Genomic DNA, 18,164 nt, shown 5'->3' with positions numbered 1-18,164 from the left:
ATTTTCAAGGTTTTTGTGGGTAGTCTTTTTAAGAAAGAAAAGTCATGCCGCTGATGAAATCATTGCTCTCATCAATTCGTGGGAAGTTCTTTATGATCACAAAGTAAGGCAATTACATAGTGATCATGGAACTGAATTCATGAACTCCTCTCTGGAAGACTTTTGCTCAATATCAGGAATTTCTAAGAACTTCTCTGCTGTTAGAACTCCCCAGCAAAATGGTATTGCAGAGAGAAGAAACAGAACTCTCATTGAAGCTAGAAGAACTATGGTCATTGAATATGGTCTTCCTTTTTCGTTTTGGGCTGAAGCTATCAATACAACATGTTATACCCAAAACCGGTCTATTATTGTTAAGCGTAATGGGAAAACTTCCTATGAGCTACTCAAGGGAAGGAAACCGGACATATTTTATTTTCATGTGTTTGGATGTGTTTGTTACATATTGAATCAAAGAAATCAGCCCTCGAAGTTTGAAGCTAAAGCTGATGAATGAGTGTTTCTACGTTATTCCAGTGTATCCAAGGCTTTCAGGGTATTCAATCTTTCAAGAAAACTGTTAAGGAAACAACTCATGTCACTTTTGATGAAGACTTATTCTTTCATGATCAAGTTGATGACCCATCATCAATTCTGAATGAACATACTTACATTCCTTCAAACCCCTTTTTCGATTTCTTGTCAAATGACGCTGAACCTGTTGCTCCCAATATTGATAAATTCATTAGCTCACAACTTATCTCGTAAAATCAACATGTCATCCCTGAAGAAGCTGAACCATCCAATCAGGAAGATTTTGCTCAAAGTAAAACAAATGAAAGTTCTAATCTAATAATTCTTCGAGATCATCCTAATCTGAAATCATTGGAGATGTAAATTCTGGAATTCTCATTCGTAGCAAAGTCAGCAAATAATTCTGCATGTTTATAAATTTCATCTCAATTATTGAACCAAGAATGTCGCCAATGCCTTGAAAGAAGCTGACTAGATCAGGGCTATGCAGGATGAGCTGAAGGAATTTGAACATCATCGTGTGTTGACTCTTGTTCCCAAGCCTCAAGGAAAGACTATCATTGACACTCGCTGGGTTTTCAGAAACAAAATGGATGAAGATGGGATCGTCATAAGTAACAAAACTAGACTAGTGGCTCAAGGTTTCTGTTAGCTGGAAGGATTAGACTATGATGAAACATTTGCTCATTTTTCTAGACTGATATGTGAAATATGTACTAGTTTTAATCCAACTAATCTAGACAAAAACTAACACACGATAGACAATGTACCTAATCGATCGAATAGCAATTTAGTGCAAGTAAGGGGTCGTTTGATTTGCACTTACCCGGTCTGGTCAGAGCTGACTGCTGACCCGGTCAGGAGTCAGACTGTTTGATGGGCCTCCATTGTGGCTGACTCGGTCAGCTATAAATGACCAAGGGGATGACTCGGTCCAAAAAAAAGAGGCTGACCGAACAAGTAAGCCTAGTCGTCAATTTCTTCTCCTGCGCCCTAACAGATTTCACGATACTTCTTCCCTTCCTTCAATATTCAGTGCGACAACAAGGTTTCTCCTACAACTTCCGGCCACTTCCACGTCTTCTCATCAGGTTCCGACTACTCCCATTCTTCTGATTTATTGATATCTGCAACAGCAACAACAACACCAGGTAAAGTCGACATTTTTTTTGAAGCCGATGCATGGAATCAGTGTTCTAAACAAATAAAATCCGTTTACATGTTATAATATCAGATTATAAGGTTATGTTTTATACTGGATGATGAGTTCTTTGATCATGTAATATTATAGTTAATATGTATAATTCGGTTTGAAAGTATTATGGCTTCCAGAATCGTTCTAAACATTAGAAATCAGAATACCTTTGTATCAAAACTGCAATAAAAATTAGTTTTTATGAAACCTGAAATCTAAAAATATTTGTATGAAAGTTGAAAGCTGAAAATATTTGTGTGAAATCTAAAATCTGAAAATTGTTGGAATCTGAATTTGTTATATGAAACCTTAAATGTGAAGTTGTATGATCTTGATTTATGTTCTAAGAATATGTTTGTGTGAAATCTGAAATCTGAAAATTGTTGAAATCTGAATTTCTTATATGAAACCTTAAATGTGAAGTTGTATGATCTTGATTTATGTTCTAAGCATTGCTATAAAATCCGAATATGTTTTAATGTTTTATGACCTTGTTATGAAATCAGGTTTTATTTGTAATTGTAGTTAAAAATGATGAAATCATATTTTTGTTTGATTTATGTTGTGCATGTGTGTAAAGTATATATATATATATATATATATATATATATATATATATATATATATATATATATATATATATATATATATATATATATATATATATATATATATATAGGGAGAGGATCAAATGAGAACACCTAAAAGGTTGAGAACGCGAGAACAGTTCTGGACCAATCAATATACAAGGGTATATGGGTAAATGTTTATTTTAATTAAATTATAAAAAATAAATTAAAATGGTATGTTACTAAATTTTAGGGATTCAAAATACTGATACTAAAAACGAGAATTATTCATTTTTTTATATTATTAATTAAAGATAAAAAACATTTTATCAATTTTCTGTCTCAATTTAAAAATCAAAATATTTTATCTTGTTTTACCTAATTCATGTTCATAAATGAAAAAATATCAAACTAATTTATCTTGAATACATAAACGACTTGCTTTAGTTTTATCAAGTATTGTCATATTCATAAGTGAAGATGCCATGACTAAACTCGTTTTTTTTTCCATGAATTGAAAACAAAGAATGTTTAAGAATTTATCATTTCATTCGAAAAGAATAAACCACTAATCATAATCATAAATGAATACAAATCTAAACAAACTCACTTCATTACAAAAGAATAAACCTCTAATCATAATCATAAACGAATACAACTTTATTTTAACAAAATACAAAAGACTTCTAAATTTCTACATTTCCGGTGGTTATATTCATTGATAAATATACCACTAATCATAAATGACTTCATACGTCGTTATTTTTCTTCAAATTTTCTTGTTGCTACCATACAAATAAAAACAAAGAGAGGCGCCCTTGATCATGCTGTCGATTTCCCAACTTAGAGTTATCCTTATTCAAAATATCAAGCTCTTAGATTAAACCTGTTCAAAACATCAATCATTAAGGTATAAACGCCTGCGGTTATAATATAGTTCTATTCATTGATGATTAAACTCAAACAACCTATTTATAAAATATGATTTATCAGTTTTGACATTCACTTGAGAGTCTTCTAAATAATCTTGAATGTTTCCTAAAAGTCCTTCACTATCCAAAACACATTTGATGAACTTGCCCCACCATTTTCCTGAATTTAAAAAAACAAATTTATATTAAAAAATCACAAAAAGAAAACTCTATTCAGAAATGAATCATGTTACAAGCGGTAATGGAAGATATACAATCAATAAAAAAACTCTATTCAGAAATGAATCATGTTGCAAACAGTAATGGAATATATACAATCAATAGTGAATCCAATTGATCGTCTTAATAACTTTAAATTTTCATAACAAAATACAACCAACAATCAAATATTTATAATTCATGATCAGGTTCTCCACTTGCAACCAAGATTTTCACAAGGTTGATAACACAACCAAGTAAAGATGCAATACTGAGAAAAAGGGTTGAAAAAAAGAGGGTTGGTTTGGTTCGGTGTTGTCAAATGGTCGTAATCCACAAAGCAAATAATGTTCAAACAAAAGAGATGGGTGTTGCTTTCTCTATTCCTTTGCAATCACTTATGACCACCCAACAATGGCAAGCAATCGAAACTTACCTGAGTCGTCACTGCCTTGCTGCGCCGGAGTGGAGGCGAGGTTGCGCCGGTGAGTAGAAATCAATGAAATCATTGACGAAGAAGCGAACAGGGAACCGGTTACCTGAGTTGTCGCTGCCTTGTTGCGCCGGAGTGGAGGCGAGGTTGCGCCGATGAGTAGAAATCAATGGGATCACCGACGAAGTAACGAATAGGGAACCGGTCTTCGGAGGCGTGTATAGGACGAGTTGAGCCGACGATTGAGAAATGTGAGAAAGAGGTTTCTAAGAAGGAGGCGACATTAGAAACCCTAGAGAGGGGGAAATATAGATACGGGAAGATGAAAGGAAATAGGTGAGAGAGTGAGAAATTATAGGAAATAGGTAAAGTTGCAATTCCTATTATGCCCTTCTGACCATTTAAATGTTACACTTTAATGCCAACAGTTTTAGAATTTTTCATAAATCGCCCCTTTAATAATAACTTTAGATTTAAATATTTAAACGATCCAGATATGTTCTCGCGTTCTCAACCTTTTAGGTGTTCTCATTTGATCGTACTCCTATATATATATATATATATATATATATATATATATATATATATCTATATGTATAATAGACATGACAGATAAAAGAATTAGAATTAGTTGGAAGTCTGAGAGTGTGGACAAAACTTTTTTGGAAGCATGTATACATGAATTAACCACTAATGGTCGGGAGGGGAGTGGCCTAAAAGGAAGCTCGTGGATTGCAGTCGCGGAGAGATTGAAAAATGAGCATAATTTTGTTGTCGAAAGAAAACAAATGAAAAACCGATACGACTACTTAAAACTAAAGTATTCGGTGTGGTTGAAACAGAAAAATAAAACTGGAAATCTTTATAATCCTTTAACGAACTCTTTCAACATGACTGATGAAGAATGGGAAGCGGAGTAGGGGTGCATTTCTCAGCTTCTCTACATACTTGTTCAACTGTTTGAAAATTTAATAAATATTATCAAACTAGTAAAAAAATAATCTAATTATATATATATATATATATATATATATATATATATATATATATATATATATATATATATATAAAATTAGATTATTTTTTTACTAGTTTGATAATATTTATTAAATTTTCAAACAGTTGAACAAGTATGTAGAGAAGCTGAGAAATGCACCCCTACCTTGCCCTGATCTTTGTATCAAACTATTCGACGGGGCGACCTCAACCGGCATTCAGAGTTGGGGGCCATCTTCGACACTACCTCATCCCTCTGAAGTGTTTACTACAAATGATTTTGTGGATACTGAGATGGAAGAACCAACACCTCATACGGATATCCCAACCTCATCATTACCCAAACCTACTAGTGCTTCACCTGCAAGTGAAGAATCCTCTGGGCGGACAAAAAACAAGGGGGGAAAACAAAATGGTCCCAAAGAAACCACACTTGATGATGAGTTGAAAGAAGTTGGGAAAGAAATTGTCAAGGCTGCACAAGCATTCTCGCAAGCAAATAATCTTGACAAGATGATGGATGATTGTATGGCGAAGTTGGCAAGGTTGGAATGGGGAGAATTTGATCCGAAATACACCACTGCTCTTATGTTATTCGCTGAAAGTGCGGGTAATAGGAAAATTTGGTTGCGGCTCAACTTGTCTACTTGTGATTCGTGGGTAACAAATGCGGGAAAAAAGTTTGGATTAATTGTTTGACTTTAGTATGTTATTGTTTTTATGATGGATTTTTTGTTTAGAGTTGTTATGTGTTATGAATTTTTTTGCTTAGGTTTGTTATGTGTTATGGATTTGTTTTGTTGGATTTATATGTTATGGAATGTTATGAGTTTAGGATTTATATGTTATGGCTTGTTATGTTATTGATTGTTATGTTATTGATTGTTATTTTATTGATTGTTATATAATTTATAATTAATATTTTATAGGTCACATATGGATAAACAAGGTCAATTTTTATATTTTCTTGTATTCTCATGGTATTGGTTTATGTTGGTCTGGCAAAGGCAACGGATAATTAAAAGAATAAGCTCTAGCTAACCGGTAGAAAATGGGCATGCATATACATAAGATTTGATACACGGAGATCCTGTACAATGTTTCGATATGATGCGTCTTTCACAGGATGCATTTGTACAATTATGCAATCATTTTACACAAAGAAATTGGTTGCAAAGTAGTAGGACAATAAGCATTGAAGAGAAGATGGCTATATTTTTATATGTTATAGGGCATAATGAACGTTTTCGAGCGGTTAAAGGAAGATTTCATCACTCCACACAAACAATTCATCAATGTTTTCATGAGGTCCTACGTGCAATGATGTGTTTTGCAAGAGAAATTATAGTACCAACATCGTCTAATCCAACAAGAAATACCTCAGAACGACATAGACGGCTAATGCATATATTTCGCGGTGCAATAGGTGCACTAGATGGAACACTTGTACATGCAGTTGTGCCCGTTGAACAACAAACTCGCTACAGGGGAAGAGGAAAAGGTGAATGTTATCAAAATGTAATCGGAATTTGTGATTTTGATATGATATTCACCTTTTTATGGGCTGGATGGGAGGGCATAGCACATGATTCTAAAGTTTTGAAAGAAGTTGCATTTAATCCGACTTCGGGATTTCCATTTCCTCCACCAGGTTTGTAGTTTTTCTATAAGTTTTATTATCTACATTATTTATATAATAAGTTTTTCAATCATCTACAGATAAATATTACCTTTGTGATGCCGCATACACCAACACTCGTGGATTTATAGCTCCCTACCACAATACTAGTTATTGGTTAGCCGATTTTCGAAGGAAACATAGCTTTAACTAAGGAAGAAAAGTTCAATCATGCTCATGCACAACTTAGAAATATCATTGAACGCACATATGGTGTACTGAAGGCGAGATTTCCAATTTTAAAACAAATGGCTCCTTATCCTTTTCCAGTGCAAAGAGACATAGTCGTTTCTTGTGTTGCGGTCCATAATTTTATAAGGAAATACAATATTCAAGATGACTTATTTACGAACTTTGAACATAACACTATGGTTACTCCTAAAACGGAAGGTGGAGGTAGTGAGGGCCAAAACATACAAAGCATAGAATGGGGTTCAGAAGCTGTTGGCTATATGGCTACTTTGCGTGACCAAATTGCTAATCAGTTACTTTCAAATGGCTACCGTTAAATTTGTATGAAATTTATTAAGTACTTTTTGATTTTGTATGAAAATTTGTATTTGGATTTTGTATGACACTTTGTATTTGGATTTTAAATGATGTATGTTTAATTTGGATTTTATGTGATAGTTTGTATTTTTATAATAATTTTATCAAGCAATATAGATAAGATAGGGGTAATATGGTCATTTTCATCATTCAGCACAATCAGTCAAAGAAATAATCAAACATCATAAACTCAGTCAGATGTGGACTCAGTCAGCATTTCTAACCCAGTCAGCTCTAACCCGGTCAGTAACTATCAAACGACCCCTAAGTAGGGTATCGAACACAGGGAACATTAATGATAATTAAAATTACTATTAATGTTAACTAATTTAAACAATGATTAAAAAGGGGGTTTTGCTCTAGTTTTACAAGACTAAAAACTTAAATAATCACTCAAACACTTAGCAAGGAATCAGTTAACAACTAATTAAGGAACAAAATATGATTTGAATCAAGAATATTAAAGAGACTTCCATTTAGATATGATTCACTTACTCCTGTGGTTGATTTTGTGGAAAGTGCAATGGATTAATGTGTCATCAATTACCGATTTCTAATGTGACTAGATTAATGTTCACTAAACTAATCCTTTAGCAAAAAAGTTAATTCAAACAATGATCAATTGATTAAACTAACAAATTCAGTAGTATTAAGTTCGAATCATGCAAGATTTGTAATAGTGATTAATTCAATTGGTTGATTAAATTAATTCATATATGGTTGGTCATCATATATAACTTACACATCAATTTACTTGTTTTCTTATTAAACCTAGGTTTTGTTCAAAACACCAGTCTTACAATCTTGATGGTCACAAAACTATAAGATTCAAGCAATCAAGAAAGATGGTCATACAATCTCAATTAACTTATTAATTAACAGAAAAATAATTCTCATTAACATATAAAGGTTCTTTCAACAAGCTAACATGATAAATAATCAAATCAACACAATCCGAAACCACAAAATCAACACATAGTTATAAGATCATCTACTCTAAAGGAAACTAGGATTTTTAGACCATGACTTCAGCAAATACAAGCATGAAAACGAAATTCACTATTGTAAACATGATGAAAACAAAGGAATTAAGTAAAGTCGAGATGATTTGCCTTATATCTATTCAAAATCGAGCCTATAATTAAATTCTACACTCCACAACTCCTAAGGGATAACTTTGGCCTCCAAAAGTCTATAAAAACTTCCCGTATAAGGTAGGGTTTAGAAGAGAAACGATCTATAAATAGATTCTGAAAAATGGCGTAACACGGCGTGGTTAAGAGCCAACACGCCGTGTTCTTCATTAAAAATGCGTATCTGGCAATGCAAATTCCATCATGAATATTCCATACTCCACACCATGTTCTTCTTAAAATTCTTCTTCTTCTTGAAATTCCAAGATCCTAGCTTCCATTCACCAATTCCATTTCCTTTTCTTTCCGAGCATGTCATGGCTGCTGCAAAATAAATTTTCAACCAATTAAGTACCTTTTGTTCAATAATTGACAGAAATTCAACATAAAATATTAAGATAATGCATGAATTATATGACTAAATATGCACATACCAATACCGTAGAAGACAATCCAAATTGAACTCAACCATTATGCCAAGACCGCAACACATGTATTTGTGTCTAAATTTTCCTAAGACCCTCCCTAATCCTAAATACTCACAATCTTCATAAACACTTGCCCACTTCTTTCGAACAACGTTCATTTTATGCGTCCCTCCGAATCCATCCGCAAAAATCTTTCTTAACCTCAAGGTATATTTGTTTAAACCCCCAAGCATACACATGGAAAAATAAACTAGAAAATAAAAATACAATAAATAACTTAACAACTTTTTCTTTTGAATCTGTGATAATTTGGAGCTCTTCTTCATGATCTTCATAGCTTTGTAGATTCTTTCAAACTTTGCAACTCTCTCTCTCTCTCTCTCTCTCTCTCTCAATCACACTTTTTTCACTCAAAACTAAAAATCCTAGAAAAACATATGCTTAAGAAAGGGGATTTAACTTCAAACTTTATTGATTAGAGGTATTAGTCTAGTGTGTAATGACTACATAAGCTCTCCCAGATACAATTGTGGTACACGATGCTAAACATATTCCGTCCCTCAAACTAAGCAGGGTCGTGGTTTTGCTCCATGATTTCACTAGGATAAGGTGGCCACAAATACATTATAACATATGTTGGCTCAACTAAACATTTAGGTTCGCATTGAATCATCCCACACAATACTAGCATTGAATCCTAATAATGAAAATTGCTTTTAATTTTACCTTAATTTCCTGAATAAACCTAGCAATTTTTTCTTGATGATGCAATTTTTCAAAAATCATACTTGGATTCTAATAATGTAACCAACCCCCTACCCCACACTTAATTCATGCAATTTACCCATTGCATGTTATGCAAAATATAGAACAAGTAAAAAGGGAGAAAAAGGAACAGACTCCCCTGGGATAGAAGTAGTGAGGTTGATTTTCTTCTCTTTGCTTTCTTCAGCTGACTATGGCGTGGGAACAGATCATCCATGCCTTGGTTGTCATTCGTATCATGTGGTTGACATCTCGTAGCACAACTGGAAATATTACTTCTGGAACGCTCTTGGAATAGACTCAAGAATTCTGGAAAATGCCTGCCTTAAGTAGGTTTGAAGTAATGACTTGAAAATGTTGACTGAACCTCCAATACGCCGTGTTTATATGGAAACACATTGTGGTCTTCTATGGACCAAACGAGGGATCACACATTTTTACCTAAACGCGCCGTGTTTATTTATGACCACGGCGTGTTTGATGGTAATTATGTATCTGCATTGTTTTCTGCCCAACTTCGACTCTGTAGATAAAAGGGTACCAATATAGTACACCTTTCTAAATCTTCTGTAAAATGCTTCCTTTCGGGAATTATGATCATGGGATCAACATCTTCACTCAAAATCTTCATTTTTCATCAAAAAATCCACCCCTCACTTAGTTCCTTTCATTTCCTTGAAAATTTTGTTTCACTGCTTAACACTGATTATGGGAAAATCAAAAACAACAACCGTGTAATAACAAGGAAAACAAAATAACTTAACCATCCTTAAAATCCTACATTAACCTAATTTACTAGAAGTTTAAACAAATTCAAACAAACACTCATAAACAAATAAAAATAAAAATAGTCTTTAACAACAAACAAAATCGAAAAGGATAATCATTCCTCGTCTCATCCTCCCGCTCCACTGCCATCGGCTCCTCCTTGCATTCCCCCCCCCCACAATTCATCCCAACTTGGTATATATGGATACGAAGTGGGGTATCCATTCGGCCGGCTAATTTGCAAATGTTGGAACAAGAGATCCGTGCGCAACTTTTGGTAGTTCAAACCACACCCAATGTTATCTTGATACCGACGCGTACCTCGTTGTACAAGTTCATATGCATCTCTTCTTCTTCGGGAATCACCCCGGGATCGCGATGAAGGTCATTGGGGTGTGGCTTTATCCTCCTTCCTAACTCCGGTTGCACCTCCGGATCAACATCGGGAATACTAAAATTATTTCCTCCATTATCTTGCACAAATTGAGCCCGTTTGTAAAGGAAAATGTTGAAATGACGGGTCGTAATCAAAGTCAAAAAATTTGCTTCCCTTCTTTCAAGTAATCTATACGATCAAGCCAACCTCGTGATTAGAATACCCCCAAAAATTGGTGTTGCTTTCCTGTCTTTTCCCGCTGTTTCTGCCAAAAATTCTGCCACACAATAAGGTATGTTACAGGAAAACCCCGGTGAAACAATGCTCCATGAGAAGAAAACATCAAGATTTCGGACCTTATCTGCATCCTTCCTCATGTTTATGGTACTAGAAACAAGGCGGTGGATGAGACGGTGAATAGGTGACCGAATGTCACCCTCTTGAGCTGTCACTGGAATGTACGCCCCATTTGCTATAGTGCTCCACCAATTCGCCCCGATCACTCCTTCCGGTAAGGATGTGTGACAAGAATCAAGGAAAATACCAAATCCATCGGGCATGGCTTCTGATTGGTTATATAAACCCAACCTCCAAGATAGCACTACTACACTACATTCCTGCCTTTCCCCACCTATGAAAAATGTGAGGTTTTCTATGTCAAACATATCAGACCTCTTCCTAAACTACATCGCAGCTTAGAACTCCAAACATAGCTCCTTGTAAACTGGTTCTTGTATTCGGAAGATTCTTCTGCATCCCGTGCACGTGATCCTTACACCATCACCCACAATTTTTTTTTGTAAAATAGGGGTCCATTACTTCAACCAACCCCACCTCTTGAAACCAATCCCAACTGATTTCATTTGCAATATACAATTCCCTTGTCTTCAGTTTTTCTAACTTGTTCCTCCATTCCAACAATACTACAGGAGAAACCACCTCGGGAAATTTGTACCAAGGAAAGTTCGGGCGTTCTAGCGGGCCATGTTGAGCTTCTTAACCTCTCCTAGTTTTTCTACAACATTAAACCATAGAAGAGGAAGCCAAATACCAAAAGAGATTAAAATAAAATTCTTCAAACTGGGTTCACTAAATGGCAAACACGCCGTGTTTGATGAACAACACACCATGTTTGTCGAACAGTTCGGCTATCAAGTTCTCATTCGTAACAAATTTGACCAATTTTACTCCAAATAAGTGCATGGGTTTGTTTAGAACACTGAGATGAACTCTTAGACACAAGAAAAGGGAACCAATACGTCCTAATTTACTCAAAATTCAAAACCCTAGAAAGCATAGAAAAGTTCCTAAAATTCATTTTAATAAGGAGATTGACACATAAAACCCATGAATACATTCACATTAAACAAATTAGGGGTTGAAAAATCATACCTTTCTTGTAGATTTGGAGTAAAAATCGGTGAAATTGGAGATTGAAGTTGTAGAGGGCAAACTCGGCGTGTTGAGGGTTTGGTAAAAAGTGAAAGATGTTTTTTTTCTTTTTAGGGTTTAGAGAACCATTTTGACTGAAGTTAAAACTATCTAATTTCGGTAACTGAAAACGAAACACGTCGTGTTTTATGGGTTAATCTTGATAAATCGTAATTCCTCGTCCAAACACGGCGTGGGAACAGCTCATCCACGTCGTGTTTGATGTTCAGAACACAAAGACTATTTCGTTTTTTTCATAAAAGAATTTACAACCACACCCCACACTTAAAGTCTTGCTTGACCTCAAGCAACATTCATTAGTAGGAGAAAAAGAATGAGAATCCTTACATAATAAAAGAAATAAAGAAAAATGAAAAAGTAAAAGAAAAGATAAATGAAAAAGAAATGCAAAATCAAATGACGGGTTGCCTCCCAAAAGCGCTTCTTTTTTAGGAGTCTTGAGTTGGACTCCTTTCCACCCTACGTTGTGTCAGTCTCCTCCAAGTCCATGCTTTCCACCATTCTCTCTTCGCTTGGCATTCCTTCTTCGTAGTGTTTCAATCGATGCCCATTGACTTTGAAGTTTGAACCATCTTCATTGAATAGCTCAATTGCCCCATATGGAAATACTTGCTTTACCTTGAATGGCCCGGACCAACGTGTTCGCAACTTTGCGGGAAAAAGTTTTGTCCTTGAATTGTAAAGGAGGACTTTTTGACCCGCTTCAAACTCCTTGTTTCCTTTCAACCTTGCATCGTGCCATTTTTTCGTCTTATCCTTGTAGATTAACGAGTTTGTGTATGACTCGTTTCTCAATTCCTCCAAGGCATTCATTTTCAAAACCCGATTAGTGCGCAATTCGCTTAGTTCCAAGTTGCATGTGTCAATGACCAATACGCCTTGTGCTCGAGTTCCACCGGTAAGTGACAGTTCTTTCCAAAAACTAACCTATAATGTGTAGTCCCAATTGGTGTCTTGAATACAGTACGAAATGCTCAAAGCGTGTCATCGAGTTTTTCCGACCACTCTTTCCTATTGCTCCCAACTGATCTCTCCAAAATTCTCTTTAATGCCCGATTTGTGATCTCGGTTTGCCTATTTGTTTGAGGATGGTATGGTTTTGCAAACCTATGGTGTACCCCATATTTCCGTAACACGTTGGCAAGTTTTTCATTGGAAAAATGGGTTCCCCAATCACTTATAAGTGTTTTTATCATTCCGAAGCGAGAAAATAATATTCTTAGAAATTTCACAACTACTCGAGCATCACTGGCTGGTAGAGCTTGCGCCTCCGCCCACTTTGAAACATAGTCGACTGCCACAAGAATGTACTTGTTCCCTCGAGATGTTGGAAATGGCCCCATAAAATCTATTCCCCAAACATCGAATACCTCACAGACCTGGATGCTCTTTTGGGGCATCTCGTTCCTTGCTGAAATATTACTTGATCTCTGGCATGAATTACACTCTCTCACACGTAAGTAGTAGCATCCTTGAAGATTGTTGGCCAATAAAAACATGCATCAAAAACTTTCTTGGCTATGTATTGGGCCCCATGATGTCCTATAGGTCCATTGTGATAATGCCTCAAATATCACTGATTTCTTTTGCAAATACGCATCTTCGAAGGAGTCCATCTGCACAACTCCTGAAAAGATAATGCTCTTCCTAGAAATAATATTTGATTTCTGAGAGAAGCTTCTTCTGTTGTTGGTGAGTTAACCCCTTGGGAAGGTAGTTGTCTGCCAAATAGTTGGTGATATCTACATACCAAGGCTCTTCTCCCACTACCACCATTAAGTACTCCTCTGTAAAATCATCTCCAATGACCATGTTCTCCATCTCTTCCCTTTTTGGATTTTTCTAATATGGACAAGTGGTCAGCAGCTACATTCTCCATTCCCTTCTTGTCCTGGATGTCGATGTCAAATTCTTGAAATAGAAGCACCCATCGGACCAGTCTTGGTTTCACATCCTGCTTGGCAAACAAATATTTGATAGCAAATTGGTCAGTAAAAATAGTTGTTTTGGACAAAATAAGATAGGGACGAAACTTGTCAAATGCATAAACCACGACCAATAGCTCTTTTTCAGTAGTGTTGTAGATTTCTTGGGTCAGATTTAATGTTTTGCTTGTGTAATAAATGGGTTGAAAGTGCTTATCAACCCTTTGACCAAGTACTGCTCCCAAAGCAAAGTCACTGGCATCATACATAATTTCAAAAGGTAAGTTCTAATTCGGGGCGATGATGATCGGGGAATTAGTCAAATTTTCTTTTAAAATTTTAAAAGCTTCTAAGCACTCATTAGAAAAACTGAATGTTGCGTCTTTTAAGAGTAATTGAGTTAAAGGCCTTGTTATTTTTGAAAAATCTTTGATAAAGAGGCGGTAAAACCCCGCATGCCCTAAAAAACTCCTAACGCTCTTCACATTTGTTGGTGGAGGTAACTTGGAAATGGTGTCGATCTTTGCTCGATCCACCTCAATCCTTGACTTGGAAACTTTATGACCCACTACGATTCCTTCCTTCACCATGAAATGACATTTTTCCCAAGAACAAATTGGTCTTTTCACACCTAGCAAGCATCAAACCAAGGTTAGTAAGACAATCATCAAAAGAAAAACCAAAAATTGAAAATTTATCCATAAACTTCTCCACCATGTCATGGAATATGGCCATCATGCATTGTTGAAACGTAGTCGGTGCATTGCATAAACTGAAAGGCATGCGACGATACTCAAAAGTCCCGCTTGGACAAGTGACATTATCTTGATATCTTGGGTCAATAGGAATCTGGAAGTACCATGAAAATCCATCTAGAAAACAGTAATAATAATGACCAGATAGTCGTTCAAGCATTTGATCAATAAAAGGTAGAGGGAAGTGGTCTTTGCAAGTGGTATCATTTAGCTTGTGATAATGATGCACACTCACCAACCAGTTACTGTTCTTATAGGTATGAGCTCGTTCTTCTCATTCGTCACTACTGTCATGCCTCCTTTATTTGGCACCACCTGTACCTGACTCACCCATTGGCTATCAGAAATGGAGTAGATGATTTTGGCATCCAAGAGCTTCACGATCTCCTTGTTGACTACCTCTTGAATATTTGGGTTTAATCTTCTCTGATGTTGTACTACCGGTTTAGCTCCATCTTCTAGATTGATATTGTGTGAGCAATATGAAGGACTAATGCCCTTGATGTCGGTGATGTTCTAAGAAATTAAATTCTTTCGCTTATTTAATACCTTCACGAAACTTTCCTTTTTGTTTGGTGCAAGATCAGAAGCAATGATAACTGGTTTTTGCTCATCCTCTTCTAGAAAAACGTACTCCAAGTGTTCCGGTAAAGTTTTGAGTTCTAACTTTGTCTTCTGATCACTGACACGGCGTGGACATCAACCAAACATGCCGTGGTGTCACCATTTGTCTCATCAGATTGCGATTTTTGATCTGAACACGACATGTTTATATACTCACCACGCCGTGTTCCTTCTTCAGAAGTTCTTTTAAGTTCTTCATTTTCACTTACTTCGAGCAACTTCTCCAGCTCTTCTAGGTCATTCTCAGCATCAAAATTCCATTCTGATAAGAACGTGAATCCCCTTGAATTATCTTCTTACCAACTCGCCAATTCTTTTTCCAACAACTCATAAAACTTGTCCACCGAGAAAACCATATTGTCAGTAAACCTTGAATTCTTCATTGCTCGATCTATTGCAAAGGTGATGGCATCTTCTCCTACGCAGAGAGTAAGTTTAGATTCTCTCATGTCCACTAGAGTTTGAGCGGTGATTAGAAAAGGTCTTACAAAAATTATTGGGACTTGATGATCTTCTTCCATGTTTAGCACAATAAAATCTGCAGGAAAAACAAATTTGTCAACTTTAACCAAAAGATCCTAGCATATCCCTCTTGGAAACGTCACCATCTTGTTTGCTAGATGAATTTCCATGCGGATGGGTCTTGGTTCTGGAAAATTCAACTTCTTGAAAAATGAATAGGTCATAAGATTGAAACTAGCTCCAGAATCGGCCAACTCATAACTTGTAGCCAAATTCCCGAATTGACATGGTAAAGTTAGACTTCCTAGGTCCCCATCTTCTTTGGTAGTTTGTTCAACATTTCGGTTGAGCAATTCTCATTTAGTATCACCTTGGATGCCTCCTCCATCTTCTTTCTATTGGTGAGAAGATCTTTTAAGAACTTTGCATATTTTTGCATTTGATCCACCGCCTCAATGAATATGGTGTTGATTTGAAGGGACTTAATATTCTCCAAGAACTTCTTATAGTCTTCAGCTTGTCTGACTTGTTTAGCTCGGCTCGGGAATGGCAATGGAGGCTGAAACGTCTTAATTGGAGGGCTCTTATTTTCTTCAGTCGAAGACCATGTTGTGGTCTTCTCCTCACCACACCGTGTTTGATCATCAGAGTGCTTTTCTCGATTTTCTTCTTCTACTTCCTGCAAAATGTTTGGATTTTCATTAGGAATTGGGGTCAAAGGAGTGACAATTTTTCCATTCCTTGTTGTCACTATTTTGATGTGCGTCCCTCTCGTATTTTTCTCGGTGTTGCTTGGAAGTCCGCCCGGTGACCGTTCATTGAATTGTTTAGCTAGTTGCCCGAGTTTCTTCTCGATGTTGAGGATTGAAGTTTGTTGATTTCTCATTAGAGCTTGCTGATCTGTCATTAAAGCTTGCTGATGTCTCATTGCTGCATCAGTTTCATCATGCCTCTTTTCTGACGCGGCTGCAAAACGGGTGAGCATTGCTTCTAAATTTGTCTTCTTTTCGGGTACCAGTTCTTCTTTTTGATAAAACCCTCTTGACTTTTGCTTGAACTTCTCCTCCTTGGCCTTCTTGTACTCATCATAGGGTAGCCATTCCTTTTTGGGTTTCCTCCAATCTTCATCATAACGGTCCCCACTTGAAAAATATGCTTGAGCTTTCCGATTTCCATTCTCATCAAGGTTGCAATCCTTTGTTAGATGTGGACCGCTACAGTTATCACACCCCATACGAATGTCATGGATGGATTGGTCCATCTTTGTCATCCTACAATCCATTTTATCCAACTTGGCCATTACTGTTGCCATATCATCAGAAGCTGTGTTCACCGTCCCTCGAGTCGTGTCATTTCGAGGATTATGATATTCTCTTGAATGGTTAAAGAATTCTTCAATCAACCCCCTTATTACAGCTGGTGCTTTTTTCGTGAGTTGTCCTTGGGAATCAAGGAGCTAACTAGTTGTTACATGTACCCCATCATAGAAAATGGAGACCTCTTGTTGAACATTGATATCATTCTAGGGGCATTATCTCAGTAAGCCCTTGTATCTCTCCCATGCCTCATAAAGTGATTCTCCTCCTAGTTGTTCGAAATTGGAATTTGCTTTCTATAACTTTGCGACTTTCGATGATGGGAAAAATTCCTATATGAGCTCTTCACGCATCTTCGGCCATGTTATTGATCCTGGAGGGAGTGCCTTCAACCAATCCTTTGCAGCTCCTTTGAATGTAACCGGGAGCATCCTTAGTAGCATGGTCTCACGTGGCATATTTGGAATATTGAAGTAGTCGGAGATGTTGTTGACCTCGTCAATGTGCTTGTAGGCATCCTCGTGATCCTTCCCGTAGAATGGGATGTCCTTCAGTTGGGCGAGTATGTGTCCTTTCAGCTCGAAGTTTGCTGTTTTTGGAATCGAGGGTTGCACAAGACCTGGCCCATTATCGTCACGCATCTGCTTCTTGTATTCCTCCATTGATATACCTGCAATATCCGTTATCACTACTTCTGATTCGGGTTCACTATTCTCTTCAAATTTTGGTGTTACGGGCTCGTAATCCACTGCCTTATTGTCATGAGTTTTCTTGAAGTTTTCAAAATTGCTTGTTTCGCTGGTTGTTTTGTCCTTTTTTTTTGCAAAAAGCTGATTCTGGATCCTCCAATGGTGGTACTACTGGAGATTTGGATCTACGGGTCATACACTAACTGAAACAAAACAAAAAAAAATACACGTAAACAAACCAAAACAAGAAAAACGAAAAGTGGAAGTACGCTACACACTGCGTGGTTATTACGGACCACAACGTGGTTAACACTAAAACATAATAAAAATGACAATAAAATTTTAAACAGAAAACTTGTAACTTTACATGAGAAAAATATCACACAAAGGGTCGATAACAATTCGCAA

The 18,164-nt window shown here is 36.3% G+C and overlaps 1 protein-coding gene and 1 non-coding gene across 2 annotated transcripts; one reads left to right on the top strand and one right to left on the bottom strand.

Annotated features, from left to right (window-relative positions):
• Positions 1 to 12,444: 12,444 nt before the first annotated feature.
• On the bottom strand, positions 12,445 to 12,798 carry LOC145126714 (uncharacterized). The gene has a single exon (XM_079062023.1). The coding sequence runs from the start codon at positions 12,796 to 12,798 to the stop codon at positions 12,445 to 12,447; it is 354 nt and encodes a 117-aa protein (XP_078918149.1).
• A 4,467-nt stretch (positions 12,799 to 17,265) lies between these two features.
• Positions 17,266 to 17,371, top strand: LOC145128125 (small nucleolar RNA R71). Its single transcript, XR_013716726.1, has one exon. It is a non-coding gene; the product is annotated as a small nucleolar RNA R71 (small nucleolar RNA).
• The last annotated feature ends 793 nt before the right edge of the window (positions 17,372 to 18,164 follow it).

The sequence above is a fragment of the Lactuca virosa genome, chromosome 7, assembly GCF_052849685.1.
Source record: "Lactuca virosa cultivar CGN04683 chromosome 7, Lactuca_virosa_CGN04683_v6, whole genome shotgun sequence".
Lineage (NCBI taxonomy): Eukaryota > Viridiplantae > Streptophyta > Magnoliopsida > Asterales > Asteraceae > Lactuca > Lactuca virosa.
Note: the sequence above shows the minus strand (reverse complement) of the source record. Positions and strands in the feature narration are given on the sequence as shown.

Excerpts from the sequence above, each read along its gene's own strand:
- LOC145126714 (XM_079062023.1), bottom strand. The coding sequence starts at position 12,798 with ATGAATGCCTTGGAGGAATTGAGAAACGAGTCATACACAAACTCGTTA.